This window comes from Toxorhynchites rutilus, chromosome 1 (genome assembly GCF_029784135.1).
Source record: "Toxorhynchites rutilus septentrionalis strain SRP chromosome 1, ASM2978413v1, whole genome shotgun sequence".
In the NCBI taxonomy this organism is placed as follows: Eukaryota; Metazoa; Arthropoda; class Insecta; order Diptera; family Culicidae; genus Toxorhynchites; species Toxorhynchites rutilus.
Window position 1 is genome coordinate 83,471,421 of NC_073744.1, and position 18,211 is coordinate 83,489,631.

Here is an 18,211-nt window from a genome sequence, read left to right on the forward strand (position 1 = left end):
GATCAGCAATTCGGTCGACTTCCGATAGCGATGAATTTCACGCAAAGTTCTCGGTCGATAGCGATGTGGCTTCTTCACGCTTCCTGCGGCTGGTGCGCTTATCCGAGCTGCTTTCGTGGTGCCTTACCACCGAAGGACTAACGAGCTGTCTGCGAAAGACTAACGAGCTCGAGTCCTCACGGTGCGAGAGTAGAGTAAGAAATGAACGAAAGCAAAGGAAGCGTCATTTTATAAACCATAAAAGTATAGAATCTAAATTATTATATTCGTAATTATATTATAATTTGTGTGCTATCCATGCAAAACGCGTCACATCATGCCCAAGGACATCCAGCTGGCCCATCGTATCCGAGGAGAGCTTAGCATATAATCAACGGCCCTTTTCAGGGCTCCAAATTTGATGAATTAGAGTACAGAAAAGTTTTTTACAGGTCGAACTGAAAGGAGCATTTAGCGAAAATCGTGGTTTCGATAATAATTCGTTACCGATAGGTGCCATGGATATGGATTTCTTAATGAAGAATATGAAATACATGACATGATGTAGTGAATATATCCGAAGAAATCACTTTGGTGAAACTGCATTATAAAATTGTTTGTGTACGAATGCCGCAATCGATAATCGACTCTAATTTGCGCTGGGTAATTTCCTCGGAGGACTCGATTCCTCCTTTGAGCATTAATAATCTCTTTCTGGCAAAACGATGTGGTATTAATCACATTATTTGAATGATAGAATGAAGAAGTTTTCTGCCAATTTCTTTCAACCTCCAAACGTATCTTTCTCCCGTTTGTCGTTTTCGCGTTCGCTAATCCTTTCTCACAACACCCATTTCTCGTTTGAGAAATTGTTGAGTAAACATTGTTTGCCAGTGCGCGTAGAGCGGGAATTCCTAAAGATTCATTGCACCTCTAATAAATTGCCGAAAGACGTGGTCTTACGTTGATCGCACTTGATTGAAAAAATCCAAAACGAAATGTATTTGGTCGCAGCATTATATGAGTAGAAAGCAAATAATCGCTCGAAAATGACTTGATTTTCGCGATGTGAAACATTTTCCGTTTTTCATGTTATGCATCCAATATTGGATACGAAAATTTCCACTGATGGGGAAAAAAAATATTCAGAAGCTTTCCTGTTAATTGCGATTGATTGAAAAATAACAAAACCAAATGTATTTGGTTGCAGTGTTATATGGATAGAAAACATTAAAATAAACTCTTTCGCATGAATGTATTTTTCAATTCCCAGGGGAACTGGCAGATTATTTTTCAGCAACGATGATAGCAACGAGAATTCCGCGCGTGTATGTGTGTGTGTGTGTGTGGCGGCTGCTCCGATGTTTCAAGCGGAACCGTGGCATCACTCTCCTCCTGATGGATTCCCTTTTGGCCTTAGGTGCACAAACAGGCTCTTGGTGACACCGTTCATCAGCGTTTTCATGATAAACGAAATTAGCTTCACAACAACAGCGACAACATGCTCCAATCGCTGTTCAATCATAACTGAGTGGGTTTACGAGCGGCGCTCGCTTATATACCGATTGGTGATTTCAATAGCCTGTTTTGAAAGCAATTTTAAGACTATTGAAACAAGTTTTTGGATGAAAAAGTAACAAGTATATGACGCGTAGACATTTTATCTTTCAAATGAAGTGTTTATCATACCATTTCGTTCAGTCGTTTAAGAGCTATTAACGCTCAAAATCTCGGTCTCCAGCGTAACGCTTTCGTTCTCGAAACTTTGGTTTTACACCCCGGTATAGAAATGAAAGACGTAGTCCTACGTCAAAAAAGCTCTATTTTTGTGACGTGACAACGCTCCAAATGACCTGTTTTTCAAATCTTTGTTTCTCACAAATGTATTTTTCTCGGCTCTTCAAACAAGTATTTAATTATACATCCAATGGTATATAGACATTAAAGTTTGTTTAAGCAAGTGCAGAGGTATCTCAAGAAACATAAAACTAGTGAAATCCTGAAATATTTTAACTTGTGACTCGGCGCATTATCGTTTAAAAAAGCTCAAATTTCTGCATTGTGATATTCGGGTCGATTCGGGGGACTCCTAGATAAACAATCATCGCCGCTTCATCAACTGCTATGTTAAGGTTTCAACATACAAACATTTTAAAAAAACACTCATATGTTTCTCATCTGAAAATAAACACGAAAGCAATTTGGTTTGATGATGGGTGAATCAGCTGTCAATAATTAATGTATCAATACATAGCTGTCACCTCAGGGTTGCTAAGATATAAGTCTCAGAAATATATTGACTCTTTATGTACAAAAAGCAAGAGAAATTTGCTCGACGAAATCAAGGGAAGGGGAAACTCCAAGGAGAACCAACACATTTTAAAGTGATTCCTAGTACACAAACTCATCAATTACTTTGTGATTGTGTAACAAACAGATGAACCACTTCTCAATGAATATGAGCAGCATAGTTTAATCAGTTTACTGTTGCAAAAAAAAAAAACAATGAAATACCTTCACTGTCTTTACAGAGCGGCGTCCGCCGAAGGCTTCACTACCCACACCGTTGTTTCGAAGTCCATCTGCGAGGCTTATACACCGAAATGGTGGTGAGCATTTGCTCCACGAGGAGGAGCGCCATTGTGATGGGTCCAGTCTAGCGTCTCTGACTGGGCCAAACAATGAAGTACATCATTATTCATTCAAGCCTAGCAAACAAATTGTAAGTATACTTTTATGATTTTTTCTTTCATCACTAGATTATGCAGATTACCTTATATTGTTATCGGCTGTCAATCAATACAAACTGTAATTTTATAATAGAATTCGATGCGGTTTGAGCATCGAACCAGCAGACAGTAAAACATATGGGTCTTCAATTAGATGCTTGAAATTTAATGAAATTGAAATTCACTATATTGAACTGATGATTTTTAACCACAATTTGGTCCACCTACTATTTTACACTCGGCATATTAATTAGCGAGGAAATTTCCGCGAGTTTGGCTATATTCGTACATACCAAGTAAATTAAATCGTAAAGTATATTTTTCAATGTAAATCATCTGCAGAACCGCACCAGTCACAAAGAAATACGGAAACACCGTTGATATTTTATTTATGAAAATTCTGCTAGCTTTTGCTGTTTTTTTCGTTCTCTACCAGATATGTCATCTCGACACAAGTTTGCGGCAAAATGCTTCATCTTCATGAAATAGTCCAGTCTATGTTGACCATTTCTTGTCCTCCAGGGATTGGTTTTATTTATGTTGCTGTGAAAGTTCAAAACAAAACTGATTCCAAGATTCTAAGATCTGTTATCAATATACAGAAAGTACACACCTCAGGTTCGGGTTTAGTTTTTTTTAATGTCCAAATAACCAGGAGGTCTAATAAAGCAATGGTATCCGAACATATCCATATACAGGGTTTTCCAACTTTAAATTCCGAAAGTAAATTGAAATAAAACACACTTAGAATTCAAATTTCGATTAAACTTTCATATCAAATTAAAGTTTGGTTTATGCCATTATGTGTGAAATACAACATCATTCAAATGTCCACCTAGGGCTTCCTCACAAACCTTGATCCGGAACTGGTAATCGATTACTTTTCGGCACATATGGGGCGGTATCTCGGTCATAACTTCACGAATGTTGTCTTTCAAATGTTCAAGAGTTTGCGGAGAGTTGGCATAGACATGGTCTTTCGCATAACCCCACAAAAAAAGTCTAGCGGGTTCAAATCGCATGATCTGGACGGCCACTTGGCATCACCAAAACGCGAAATTATGCGTCCTTCAAATTTCGTTCGCAATATGGCCATGTTCGGTCGTGTTGTGTGGCACGGGGCGCCGTCCTGCTGAAACCACATGTCATCCGTATCCATATCTTCAATTTGTGGCAAAAAAAATCGGTTAACATGCGGCCATAGCGCTCACCATTCACAGTTACCGTCTCGCCGTCCTCATTTACAAAGAAATACGGCCCGATGACTCCACCAGACCATAATGCGCACCAAACAGTGACATTTGGCGGATGCAATGGCCTCTCAAAAATCACGTGTGGATTTTCTGAGCCCCATATACGGAAATTTTGGGTATTCACATAGCCACCGAGCTCGAAATGTGCCTCATCGCTGAAGAAAATTTGATGCGAAAAATCTGCATTTTGCTGCTGTTGTTCGTTCACCCAATCGACGTATGCCCGACGCACTCCATGGTCACCACGCTCTAATTTTTGTACCAGTTGGATTTTATATGGATGTAGGTGCAAGTCCAAATGCAAAATTCGCCACAATGATGTGTTTGACAAGCCCAATTGCGGAGCACGCCGTGGAATCGAAACATTCGGGTCATCCTCCACACTGGCAGCAACAGCAGCAATATTTTCGGCCGAACGCACATTACGATAATGCATAGGTTTCACAATATCCGCTACGGATCCAGTTTGTTCGAATTTACGCACTACATTAGCGATTGTGTGCTCTGTACGCCGTCCATGACGACCAAAATCCGTCCGTATTGCTCGAAAAACATTTGCCGGTTTTTCATCATTTTTATAGTATAATTTAACAAAATTAACACGTTGTGCGCTGCTAAAACGATCCATATTGTAAAATGGCAGACATTCAACTAACGATATGACGCTTTGGTTGACAGCTATGTCAAACGGTTGTCAGCGCAGGGCTGTATACTTTCGGAAGCCCGAAATGGAAAACCCTGTAGTACTTCTTAATTTCCAGGATATTTGAAAAGAAGCGAACTCGAGAAAACATTTTGGGTACATGTTAGGGTTTCCAAAACCATGTAAGTATGTGCAATCTCGGTTGTGTCCCATTCACCCGAAACACGTTTACCCGAAACAAATTTACCCGAATGTAACACATACCCGAATGTAACAAATATGCTTTGCTTTGTTTGTGGTTGAGTGGTTTAGTCTGGTAGGCTAGAAAACAAACTTCAACGTTCAGTTTGTTGAGCAACCGTGGGTCTGGATTTCATTTGCAGTGATACTAGCTCTGATACATATACACATGCGCATATTTCTAATACGTAGAGACGAATGAACTGCAAAAGTTTAAAGTCTCTATAATTCAAGACCTTCCTTCTAATACTGTATCGGCTCGGCACATTTTAGTCATAGTGTATTTTCATTCTGTGGCTTATATAGGCCCTGATTCTTGAATACACTTCACGGTGGAAACGACAATAACGGCACGCCATTGAACTACGTTTTACGAGTTAGTGAAGTGTCGAAGATAGTGATGAGTTTTCAGGCAGAATGAGCACTTTTCAAATAAAAAATCATTAATGAAAATTATCTTCTTCGTATCAAACTTGTATTCAATGTGAGTGGAAAACTTTGTTTTCTTCATGTGGTATAATAATCCCATACAAAAATTTCATCTGAAGATAATTTGATATTATAATTATAAATTTAGTGGGAAACTAATCTCGCATCCAGATGTCGACACCGTACCGTTGTCATCGCGAATGCGTTTCATACCGTTTCCACCGTGAAAAGTATTCGAGAATCAGGCCCATAATTTTGTCTTATAGCGAATTCGTTTTTAAAACTGAGTCAGTGCCAAACTGACTCTGTAATAAAAAAACGTTTTCAGTTTCACGAATTCGGTGGTTTGTTGGTGTGCGTTATATAGTCTGATTTGTTTATATTTACGACGGCAAATGTACAGTGTCGACGTCTGGTGGTGATATTAGTGCTTGGGGGGTAAATTGTTCTCCATCAGATCAGAAGGGCCAAGTGCAGTGTAAACATATAAAAGTTTGAATGAAAATTTTTACTTAATATTGTTTGATTACCTAACACATGTAGTTCTGACACTCACTTAACCATTTGTCGATGCATTTCCTGTTTGTTCCACAAATAATTACTATTATAATATAAAACCATCATTAGACACAGTTTTCGTTCAATATTCTGCGATATCGGAAAAAAACTTTTATTTAATCACATAAAATAAATATTCGATACGTTAAAGCAAATTTTCATTCATAATTTTGATCTTCAGGTGGAATAAACCTGAATATCCATCATTATTTTCACCTCCCAATGAAAGCACACGTAGCTTAATGCCGTCTACTCTACTCTTCAAAATCAGAATCCGAATTGGATTACGATCCCAATAATACAAAAGCAAAAGCAGCAGGTTTTCCATTTTCATAGTCTTTATTTTTAGATTTTCCAAAACAATATTCGGAACTTGACAGTTCAGTATAGTTGTATTGGTGAACCCGAGTGCCAACCCGTGAAACATCTCAGTGCGAAACTAACAGCTTTCGGGGCGAACTAGTGCGACACTGAGTGCGAAACTGAGTGAATAAAAAAACGTTTTGACAGCAGTTAGTGCGGCACTGGGGTTGAAACTGAACAAAAACGAATTCGCTATTAGTGTGTTGCTTGCCATTCATTTGTTTGTTTACTTTCCTGTTACGATTGATTTCATTCTATTTATTATTTGAATTTCTGTTTCAGCTTACTTTTGCTACTTGACTATAATGGAAAAAGACGATGAATTTGTTTGTACTGCCTGTGAAAAAAAAAGAGTCTGATGGTTCAAAATTTTTAACGTGTTTGTATTGTTTTTCAAGTGTCCACTTTAGATGTAAGAACATTGTAGGAAACGCAATACGTCGTATGAAGGAAAAAGATTTTTTTTTGCTCACCCGATTGTACTGCGATCTACCAGCGAATCGTTTCGATGCAGGATATTCACAGATCCTTGTTGTCATCTTTCGCTGATGAGATGAAAACAACCATTTCATCCTCCATTGCTAAGGAAATGCAAGCTGTTCCAACAGAAGTGAAGCAAATCACCACAACGATCGAAAAATCACATGAATTTCCATCTGCTAAGTTCGATGAGATTGTCACTGACTTCAAAGATCTTAAGCAGGAAAATGAAAAATTGAAAAAAGAGGTGGAATGTTTGAAAAAGTCTCAAGACCAACTTCGTAATATGGTGCACAAATTGGAAGCAAATGTCGACAAGTCCGATAGAGCTGCCGTAGGTAATAATATTGTAGTCTGGGGTATCCCAACAGTTCAGAATGAAAATGTGCCCCAGATTATTGAGAAATTGCTCACTTGCTTAGGACTGAGCAATAATTCTAAACTTGTGGCCTCCGCTGAGCGGATTTTCTTCAAAAGGAATACCACTAACGCTCTGGTTCCTATAAGAATAACCTTTAATGATAGGGAATCAAAAGAATTAGTACTAAACAAAAAGAAACAGTTTGGCAATATATTATCAACAGTGATCGATTCAAAGTTCACTGTTAACAGGAGAGCAATGAACGTGACCTTGCGCGACGAATTAACTCCATTATCTTTGGAAATACTTAGAGAGCTTAGAGAATCTGAAGAATTGCTGAATATAAAGTACGTTTTGATTAAAAAAATTAAAATAGTAGACCAGAAATGATTAAAAACAGAGAAGATCTTAGTCGTGTCATAAGTCAGTTCTGGGAAACGCCTAGTATTTCTGATGCTGCATTGGTTCATGGACATTCTCCTTCCCCGAAGCGGAAGAGAAGTGATCAATAACACGACTTATTATAGGGTTTCTGTAGAATTTAACTGCACCAATAATGATTTTAAACAAATATTATGAAAATTTGTCTGATTTTAATAAAAAATATGATATGGTAGGCACAAAAACTCTAAATGTGGTTCAATGGAATGTAAGAGGAATAAACGATTTCGAAAAATTTGATGAAATTATATATTTCGTGAATGAATGCAAAACTGAAATTGATGTCATTGTTATTGGCGAAACTTGGATGAGGAAGGAAAATACCTGCATTTACAACATTCCAGGCTATCGTGCATTTTTTTCTTGTCGAGACAATTCTTCAGGCGGTGGTTTGGCAGTTTTTGTAAAATTCTCGCTAGAAAACAAATTGCTGGATAGCCAAACAGTCGATGGCTTGCACTACATCCATTTAGAGATAAAATGTCAAGGTCACCCTTATGACGTTATTGGTGTTTATCGTCCACCTTCATTTGATTACATTGAACTTCACAACATTTTAGAAGGTTGGTTATCAATTGCTACTGAATTGAAGCCACTACTCATTGCTGGTGACTTTAATGTTCCAATAAATCTGCAAAATAATAATGTTGTGATCAGATATTCAAATTTATTGACATCTTATGGCTATGTTTGCACAAATACGTTCCCAACTCGTCCAGCAAGTAACAATATTTTAGATCATTTTATCAGTCCGATCAATCTTGCTACGAATCTACAGAATCATACTATTTATAGTGATATCAGTGACCATATTCCTGTTATTTCGTCTCTCTCCTTAGATATTGTGAAGAGTCAACAAGGATTGAGGACGAATATCGTCGATCGCGCCAAACTCGATAATCTGTTTTCCACTTTTTTGAACTATTTTGAAGTAACTGATGACGTCGATGTCACTTTAGATACTCTCATCTCCAATTATAATAACATGTTAACTGAGTGTACCAGAACATTCACTAAAACTGTTAATCTGAAAAATGAGCACTGTCCATGGATGACTTACAATCTTTGGAAGTTGATACAGATTAAAAACAACTATCTCAAAAAAGCGAAACTCAAACCCAATGATGTAGTTATAAGGGAAATGTTAGTTTATGTATCAAAAAAGTCAAAACTCTGAAGACAAAATGTAAAAAAGAACATTATGAAAATATACTCAATAGCTCTAGTCATTCGAATGTGTGGAAAAAGTTAAATGGAATCTTTGGTCGCTCTAAACCTAGGGAGCAAATTAAATTGAGAACTGATGGAAAAATTTTAGATTCAAACTTTGATGTTGCCGAAGAGTTCAATTGTCAATTGGCATTGGTAGTAATTTGGCAAGTAAATTATCTATTAATACTTACGATTATTTAAAATCTGTCAAAAGTATGAGTAGCTCCATCTTTCTGAGGCCCGCTAGCGTTAACGAAGTAAAAATCTTGATAAGTCATTTGAACTCTTAGAAAAGTAAAGGTTACGATAATTTCCTATTTCTACATTATCGGTCCTCAATAAAATTTTGGAATAACTTGTGAATTTTTTGTCTGCCAACAAAGCTTTGTACAAATACCAGAACGGTATCCGGGAAGGCTGTGGTACAATGACCGCTATCACTGAGCTTGTTGATGAATTGATAAGGGAAATTGATCATAAGAAGATCGTAGGGGGCTTATTCATCGATCTTAAAAAAAGCTTTCGACACCCTGAACCATGAAGTTCTTCTGAAAAAACTGTATCAATACGGGATTAGAGGAGTTGCCAATGATCTGATAAAAAACTATCTATGTGATCGAAAACAATTCGTTATAATCAACGGTGTTCGCAGTAGCTTGCGCCCAATTGACATAGGAGTTCCCCAGGAAAGTAACATAGGTCCTTTGCTTTTCTTAATTTATATCAATGACCTAGGAAACCTAAAGCTTCATGGTACACCAAGACTATTTGCGGATGATTCGGCTTTATTCTATCCTCGCCATAATACTCAATCCATAGTAGCAGACATGGAAGCAGATTTAGCGTTACTAATTGAATACTTCAACGGTAATTATCTTACTATCAATCTTACCAAAACAAAGTATATGGTTTTTCATTCGTCACGCAAAAAAATCTTCCAACATCCTGATCCGTCTGTCTGTAGGTTAACAATTGAAAAAGTCGCATCATTCAAATACTTAGGGCTACATCTAGACTCACGTCTCTCTTGGGACACCCACATAAACCACGTATCGAGTAAAATTTCAACTTTATGTGGTCTCATGAAAAGAGTACGATGTTTCGTTCCCAAAGATGCGTTGTTGCGATTTTATTACGCATGTATTCATTCCATTCTTCAATATCTAATAATTGTCTGAGGTCATGCTGCTAAGTCAAAACTTAAAAAAAACAAACATTGCAGAATAGATGTGTAAAAATAATCTTTAATCTACATTTCTTACATCCGACAGATGCGCTCTATACTAGTATACAACACATAATCATTCCAATTTTAGGCTTGTGTGATTCACAAACAATCATGTTTGTACATAATACCTTACACAATAGCAAATTTCACCACAACATAAATTTTTCGACTCGAGTTAACCATCACAATACTAGAAATGCCAATGAACTAATGAGAAGCAGAGCATGCACGAACTTGGGCACGTATTATAAACTACGGTCCATCAAAGTTTAATACACTTCCCAACGACTTGAAGTCCATAACTAACAGCAATATTTTTAAAAGTAAGCTTAAACAATATATAAACAGGAACGTAAGCGAATATTTCCTTTAAGTGTGCCAATCATTCAACCATGAAGTTCTATTTTTTTCTCCTATGTTTTAGTTTTTGTCAAACGTTATCATTGTTAAATTTTGTTTTGTATTTTTTCGTGAATCCAGAACTATATTCCACTGGGATTTTACTGTTTCTTTGTCTGTAATTATACTCTCCGCGTTTTTTTTTTATAAATGATAGTAAGTGTCCACTACCAGTGGGCTCTGCTGAGCCCATTGGTGTGGGGGTCAGTGGAGGGTAAAAAAAATTAAAAAATTAAAAAAATCTCCGAATGCAACATATACCCGAATGGACATTTACCCGAAAGCGATAAATACCCGAATGTACATGTACCCGAATGCGACATTTACCCGAATGCAAAATTTACCCGCATGGAATGTTTACCCGAAAGATTCCGACAAATCAGATTATGGTTTTTTCGAATCTCCTGTTGATAAATAGGATTAAATCAAAACAACATGAAAAGCAACAAAAATACGAAATGAAATAAGAAATTGTAATGAGGAAATTTGAAAATGATTTTGAAGTCTTAGCGGTGGCATTTTTAAAAATTAGTATAGGCATAATTGACATGCCCTCTTCTTTCCTTTCTGTGTTGATTAAAACCCTGAGATCATTCAAAAATGAGCATGGGTCATGGATTATTTCGAAAATTAAGTAGGTAATTTTAACATAAAAATATAAGCATAAATTCCAGTCGCCGCCAACCCCCCGTCGGAAGCGGCGGCCTCTTGCAAGCAAACCTATGTTCCACCGATTGCCCGGTTTGTTTGAAACATAGGAGACGATCCTTTAGTTAGGTCCGACCGAGCCTTAGTGAGCGTCGGACGGCATACGTTTACCTGGTGCATCACGGTCGGCGGCCAACTCGGATTGCATCACCTTGTCGGCTTGAGACCGCCTCGGTTCCTCATCCTCGATAGATGGGGACTTCTCCCCCATCATAGTGATCTCAGAATAAATTTTATTACGAAACAATAAATTCATAATATAAATTGCACTTCAGTGCCATAATACGTATTTACCAAAATTGTCAGCTTTCTTTCAAGTGAACGAGCTGCGTCATCCATATAAATAGATAAATTTCATATTACGTTATAAAACTGCATTCTTCCTTTTTTTATTATTTTGATTAAGATTTTATCCAACCCCGCTATTTCCCACTACCCACGAAAAATACAAACTTTTTGGATGGAATTGAACGTACAAGACAACTATGATCTTCATATAATACTCATCAGAAATAAATATACAAATACTTCCTAATAATAAAATTTGCGTATTATTCGAATATATCCTTCTTTTGAGTAAGTCTAGCATTTAGATAGACGTTATATTCGGGTATTTGTTACATTCGGGTGAGTGGAATTCGGGTGAATGTCTTTCGGGTAACTATCTTTCGGGTGAGTGGGTTTCGGATAAATGTGACACAATCGCAATCTCAGAGGTTCACTATATTCATGGCTGGTAACCACGCATATATTTCAAGTGAATATAACAATATATTCATCAATATACATCAATCTTACTAGCATTTGCTCACATTTCATTTCCAAGCCCGCCATTTGTTTCAATTGTGGATCCAGTAATATTTCATAGTTGTATAATGTTACTGGTGTTCTACACCTGGAGCTGCTGGTGGAACAGTGTGCAGCGTAATTGGAGAGAGCTGATGAACCTGTTTTCCAACTCGATTCGGCCATAAAATATGGTTGATTAGTGATGGAGATAAAATTTATTCGTATTTCAACGGCATCTCATCGGCAATATATCACGCCACTGCAGATGGCGCTTGCCCCTGCTACCCGTCACGAATAGGCTATATTTATCGAGGCATTCTCAAGCCAGGAATACCTCCTGCCAAACTAGCATGTTGCCGTTGCATGCCATTTCTGTTTTAATCGAGGCTGGTGTTCTACCTTGGCCAAAACGCGTGTTTTCTCGCCATATAAATTTGGAGCTTCCATCGACGGATTGTAGGCAACGGATTGTAGGCTGTTAAACAGAAGAGCACTAAAATTCCATCAAGCCACTGCCCAATCTAAGCAGCATACCTTTGGTTAATAAACATTTATTATTCATTTTCTCAGCATTTCGGATATTTGTTCCTTTTGGCACACTGGAGCCTAAAATGTTAGTTATAAACCACGGCAAATTTGCACTTGAACAAAAAAAAAACATTTTAGTTGCATTTCCAGTCCTAACGGTTATGAGAAAGTCGATAGGTAAAAGTAGAAATTTTCGGTTTGATACAGATACCTGATCCTAAAACGAGTACACGAATGACTGCTCGTATGCGATCGGAATATGCTCAGCCGGCGCTGTAAGGTTCTGCACGAGAATGAAAACAGGTCCGGAGAAAATACCACAACACTAACGATGACCTTCTCTTCTTCTCTAACCCATTTCTGCAGAGTTATGCGACCCTGGGTCGAACGAATAACAGCAGCAGTAGCGTCCAGTCGACGCTCAGTCCGCTCAGTCATCAGCCTTCGTCCGCGAGTACGACGCTTCCGCTGCCAACGATGGTCGGGGGCGTCGGTGGCGTGGGTGGTCTTCTGAGCAGCCCCGCGTCCCAATCACTCGTCACTTCCACACTCAACGAGTACCGGTTTCGACCGGAAGTGGTTACGACATCCAACCGAATACAGGAAAGTTGTATATAATATCGTGTAATGTGTATAGCTGTACTTTACTAAATGTCTTTGCCGAAATTCTTGCGAATGCGTTTCTCTTCCTTATAGGTTTGAGAAAATATGTTTCCATTTTATAACGAAACTGTCAAACGTTTGTTTGTGTGTGAAACAAAATTGTATGAATGGCACTGAGAGATGAAACAAACGAAAAGGTAATACTCCAAACATTATTTTAAGTAGATGAAGAAAAAACCGAAAAGAAGCTTACGATTTACTGTGTATAGTCGAAATAGGAACGACTCTCGGCGAATCCCTGTGTAAAAGAAAGCAAATGAAACTTATGAAGTTTTAACGAAAATTTTTAATAGTGAATTTTTCTCGCAGAGTGTTAGCCGACCTTTGTAAACTATTAGAAACTAGTTCAGTATTAGAGAAAAAGATTGATTTTAAAATCCTCACATGTTTTTTTTATCAAGATAAACGGACAATGGACAACATGGCAGGTTGAAAAAAAAAACAAATATTCAGTTTTGAAACAGAACGTAAAACAGTTGACGAATTTGCGTTACTGAATGGACAATAACCGCAGAACATTTGGAAGTTATAAAGAAGTATAAAGTTTAGAAGACAGGTAAATATGAACCTTCTGCGACTGGATCATATCATTTCTCACTCACATGGATTCCAAACTTCGAACTGAGCAAAGAAAGTTAAAAAAAGATAAAACCACCAAAAATTATTTTAAATGCTCCGGGCAAGGAGAGAAAATCAAGCAATTTTAACCTGAATAATTTAAGTTGAGCTGTGAAAGCAGTGTGAAAATGTGTGCTGATGGATATTAGGTAAAGTGTTAGGTAATTCCTGTACAAAAACAATATAAGTGGAAAATGGAAAACGTGAATCGAAGATGCTCTCCAAAACTTGTGAACTCTATATAGAAAGGTCCTGAAAGTACGTTGAATGAATCAATACATGAAAAGAGAAAATCATGTTATGGTCATATTAAATTCGAAAAGAACGAAAAGAAAACACCTCCATCGTTTCATCATTTAGGTCAACTATTAGGGCGCGTCCACATTATGTCGAATGATACTGATCGGCCTGTACCAGACGGCATATTCGGTTTGTTATGCAATGTGGACGCCCCATCGGATGTACGAAGCCGTCACGAACACACGAAGCCCATGTCGTCAATGCTAATTTACTTCGTTTTGTTTTGGTTCGACTTTCTCGAACTTGACCCACTTGTTTCGGGTTGGGTTCGGTTTGTTTCGAGTCGGTTTTCGGCACGGCGGCAAGCCCGGGCGGTACGTCCACGTTCAATCGGCTTTACCGAACGGCCAAGGCCGCTCGGCGTGATGTGAACGCGTCTATACACAATATGCCAATCGGGTTATGGTTGTACTGTTTCCTTATAGGAAAACGGAAATGATTGGTTCGTTCAGTTCATCTTCTTTTCATGAAATAAAACCAACAGTGTTAAATTTTAAATCAAATCCCTTAAAATGTTTCATATCGAGACAAATACATTCACATGCAGAATCATTTATGATTTTTGGTTTTTGTTTCGCTTTTCCTCTTTTCACCAATCGTCAATGTTAATCCCCACTGTCCGTCTTACCCGCACTTCCCTTATTCCAAGCAACTTAATCGCTTCATGGTTAATGCTTCTATGATAATAACATGTTATTCGTTTCATCGCATATCTACATACACTTGAAAAAAACGAGATATTCGTTTCTAGGTTCTAGTTTTAAATTCCGAACAATTTTTTCCCTTCTCTTGCCGGACAAAATGTCGAACCGCAAACAGCTTCTTACAAACTCTAGCTGAAGTTTCTCGGCGAGATAACGTTTCAACCGAGTCAAGTCATAGCTGAAAGGTAATTAACACTTCGCAATTAAAACTTTCTTTTAACTGGATTTTCGGAACCTACGCGCCTTAACCGATCTTATCGTTTGACACGGAAAAACTCAAGTTACCCAGGATTTTTATCAGAATATCTCATTTAAGATTACAGAAAGTTTTAACATATTTTTGCGTGAACATTTTCGTCGTAGAATCTTGTTGGCTAGCTTTGGTGTGGCGAAAAACACTGTTTTGTTTTTGTATCTAAATTTGCCGATGACGGGCACAATTCATCTCTATTCATTTGTTGGTGAGGGCCCCGAGTGCGGGGTGTGATTCTTGACGTGAAGCGCAATTGACTTGTTTCGTTGAAAAGACGGAAGTGTAAACAAAATTTGAAATGACTGATTGGAAAAGTTGGTTCGATTGCTATATGCAATTCGTTCCCTCGGACGCGCTGGAAGTTGAATCATCCATTTCAGGTAAGAATTATGTATACACAATGATGGAAACATGTTTAGGAAAAAGCTGTATACAAACATGGGCCTTCACTTTTTCGTTCTGCGTAGCAGCCGACTGATTCCTAAATTCAGAGATAATTTGAAGCAACACAATTGTGATTTATTTTCGTTCCAACATTTTGTTTGTAGAATTTGTTATTTATATTAGTTATATGACTTGTTCTTTTATCCTTTGTGTCTACTAAATAATAATGTGGATATATAAAAAAATGAAGCTCGTTGTAAAGGATTACATATGAGGAGGTCAAAAACATCGACTCTCTCTTTTTGTCAAAACTTAGCTACAAACACATTCCCATCTGTATTTGATAATGTGGAAGATAGGTCAGAGCCTCATCTACCGAATTCTATACCAAACTCAAATCAAAAAACCGAATTCTATACCAAACTCAAAAAAAACATTTTTGCAGTTGATTTTGACGGGACTAGGACTAGGTCTAGGGGACTAGGTCTTTCATTTCTGTACCGGGGTGTAAGTTCAAAGTTTCGAAAGTGAGAGAGTGACGCTGGTCTGCAAGGTTTTGAACGTTAATACCTCTTTACTGGCTGAATGGAACAATATAATAATCACTTCATCCGAAAGATAAAATGTCAACGAGTTATATGATTGTCACTTATTAGTCCAAAAAATCGTTTCAATAGCTTAAAAATTGCTTTGAAAGCAAGCTATTGAAGTCATAACAATCTAACTCATTAATGATGATTGGTGATCGCAATGTGTTCCCGAACACGGACGCAAAATCTAGGCACCTGGAGAAACCGTCATAGCGAATACTTGCAAGCTGTGATTTCTTTTGCTCGCTTGCATTAGTGTTTGGGAAACCATAGCGGACACATGCAAGGCGTGAGTACTTTTGCTAGCATCAGCTTCTGTTCTGCTTTCGTATGGAACAGTCATGAGAAATTGCCACTTCACGATAAAAACGAAATTAATTTTATTCAAGGTTATATAGACTTTATTTCATTTTCACCGTGAAATGGCGCCCTCAGTGTTATTCTCACGAATCACATATCGATCATCTTCAGTTGCTTTTACAAGGCCACTCATATTTCATCGGATCGTTTCGAGACCACCAACAAGTTCGAAAGAGTTGGATTTTATGTTAATAACAATTCCATACTTATACTCATCCTCCCACACACTATTAGATAGAGTAGTCTGTGCGAGTTTTATCGAAGACGAAACAACAAATAAATAAATAAATAAAGAGAAAAACTTTCAGCAATCTTTCAAAATATTCATTCATTCATTCATTAAGAATTGATTCAGATGCAATTTCAAATACCTTGCGGTAATATCACAGATATAACCCATTTCTTGTTTTTTAACTAAAGAAAAAATTGATAAAGAGAAATCGATCAAGTCACTTACACTAAAAAATAACTTCATTCATTGGATTAAGCATGGGCCGAATAATGATAAACTTTGCCAAACTTTGAGAATAAGTTAGGGGAAATCAGGGTACAACCGACACCCTAAGGATTTCCAAATACAGGTCGGACTCGATTATCCGGGATTCGATCCGGAATTTTAGACTCGATTATCCGGGGTATTTTATTTTTGATTTTTCTTATTAATCTATTTTTTTCTTATTATGTTCTTATTCGAAATCTTAATCGAAAATCTTGAATGATTTGTATAATAATCAATATGGGTAGAAATTGAAGGGCTTGGCTAGTAAAACTAAGTTATTTATGAAAAATGCAAATCCAAGATGGCGGTCACTACAAAATGGCGGTTTACATATATTTTCTCAGAACCCCATCAATATGGATATCAAATGAATGGGGTTGATTAGTAGAACACAGTTTTTTTTATGAAAAATTCAAATCCAAAATGGCCGCCACCACAAAATGGCGCCATATATTTTATTCAAAGCTCCATCAATATGAGTATCAAATGAAAGTGCTCGACTGGTAGAAAACAGTAGATCATGAAAAATCCAAATCCAAGATGGCCGCAGTTCCCAAATAAAAGATTCCTTTTTAATGTTTTCATTCATCTTACCCTGTTTGTATGTATGTTTGAGTGTTTTTTTTTTTTTTTTCAAATTTAATATATCGTTTATTCCATTCTATTTTAAAATATTATTTACATTTAAATTAATTTTCGCATCTTAAAAAGAATGCAAGTTCGCCTACATCGATTCTATCGTTCATTGAATTTACATAGGAGATGTATAATATAAATATTTTCAGTATTTGACTTCGTTTGGTAGGTCCGATGTTTGGCAGCGCTGGTTTAATCAATTCTTCGAAAGACAGGAGTTGCCATCCTTCTAGTATGTCAGTTATCTTCCGTTGTACGCAAGCCCATGCACCTACTACGCGGGGGCAGCTACTGAATTTATGTTGTAGTGTTTCTACTGCAGCATTACAATGTAAGCAGCCTTCACCGTCTGCTCGTTGAATGGTTCTCATCAGTTTTCTGTGCTCTATCTTTTCGTTTATAAACAAATATAAGTTGCTCCGCTGGCATGATGATAGCTGTTTCGTCGCAATGTTCTTCCATATTCGTTTCCAATTCGCTTCCGGATTTCTCCTTTCAATACGAGGCGTTTCAGTTCGCTCCAAGAAAAAGCGGTGTATTAGATCGCTCGTGGGATGTACTCTAACAAGTGGGGGGAGAAGGGGGATTTGTTGGGAAAGGATTTTGAGGCAGGGAAGGTCTGCGGGAGGAGGAGTAGCTTGGTTCAGAAGGGATTGATAATAGGGAAGGGAACCACTTGCTTGCATGTGACGATTTACCAATAGCGCTTTGCATTTTATGCCTGGTAGATGCAGTTTCAATCCACCAGCTTCTTTGTCACGCGCCAGTTGCTCCATTGGAACTCGCGCCGGTATTCCGCGCCACAGGAAGGAGCCCATGATCGCCGCTAATTTCGCTGTGTGGATACAATACGTTGGCAGGATT

At 37.6% G+C, this 18,211-nt stretch overlaps 1 protein-coding gene across 2 annotated transcripts in view; it reads left to right on the forward strand.

Annotated features, from left to right (window-relative positions):
- LOC129763516 (hemicentin-1) overlaps nt 1-13,917 on the forward strand; it is a 258,644-nt gene extending 244,727 nt beyond the window's left edge. For both annotated transcript variants that reach the window (XM_055762656.1, XM_055762657.1), the window contains exons 16-17: nt 2,511-2,701; nt 12,707-13,917. In XM_055762656.1, the coding sequence (XP_055618631.1) occupies nt 2,511-2,701; nt 12,707-12,958 (443 nt within the window). In that variant the 3' untranslated portion in view covers nt 12,959-13,917. The remainder of the gene's footprint in view (nt 1-2,510; nt 2,702-12,706) is intronic.
- Nucleotides 13,918-18,211: the final 4,294 nt, after the last annotated feature.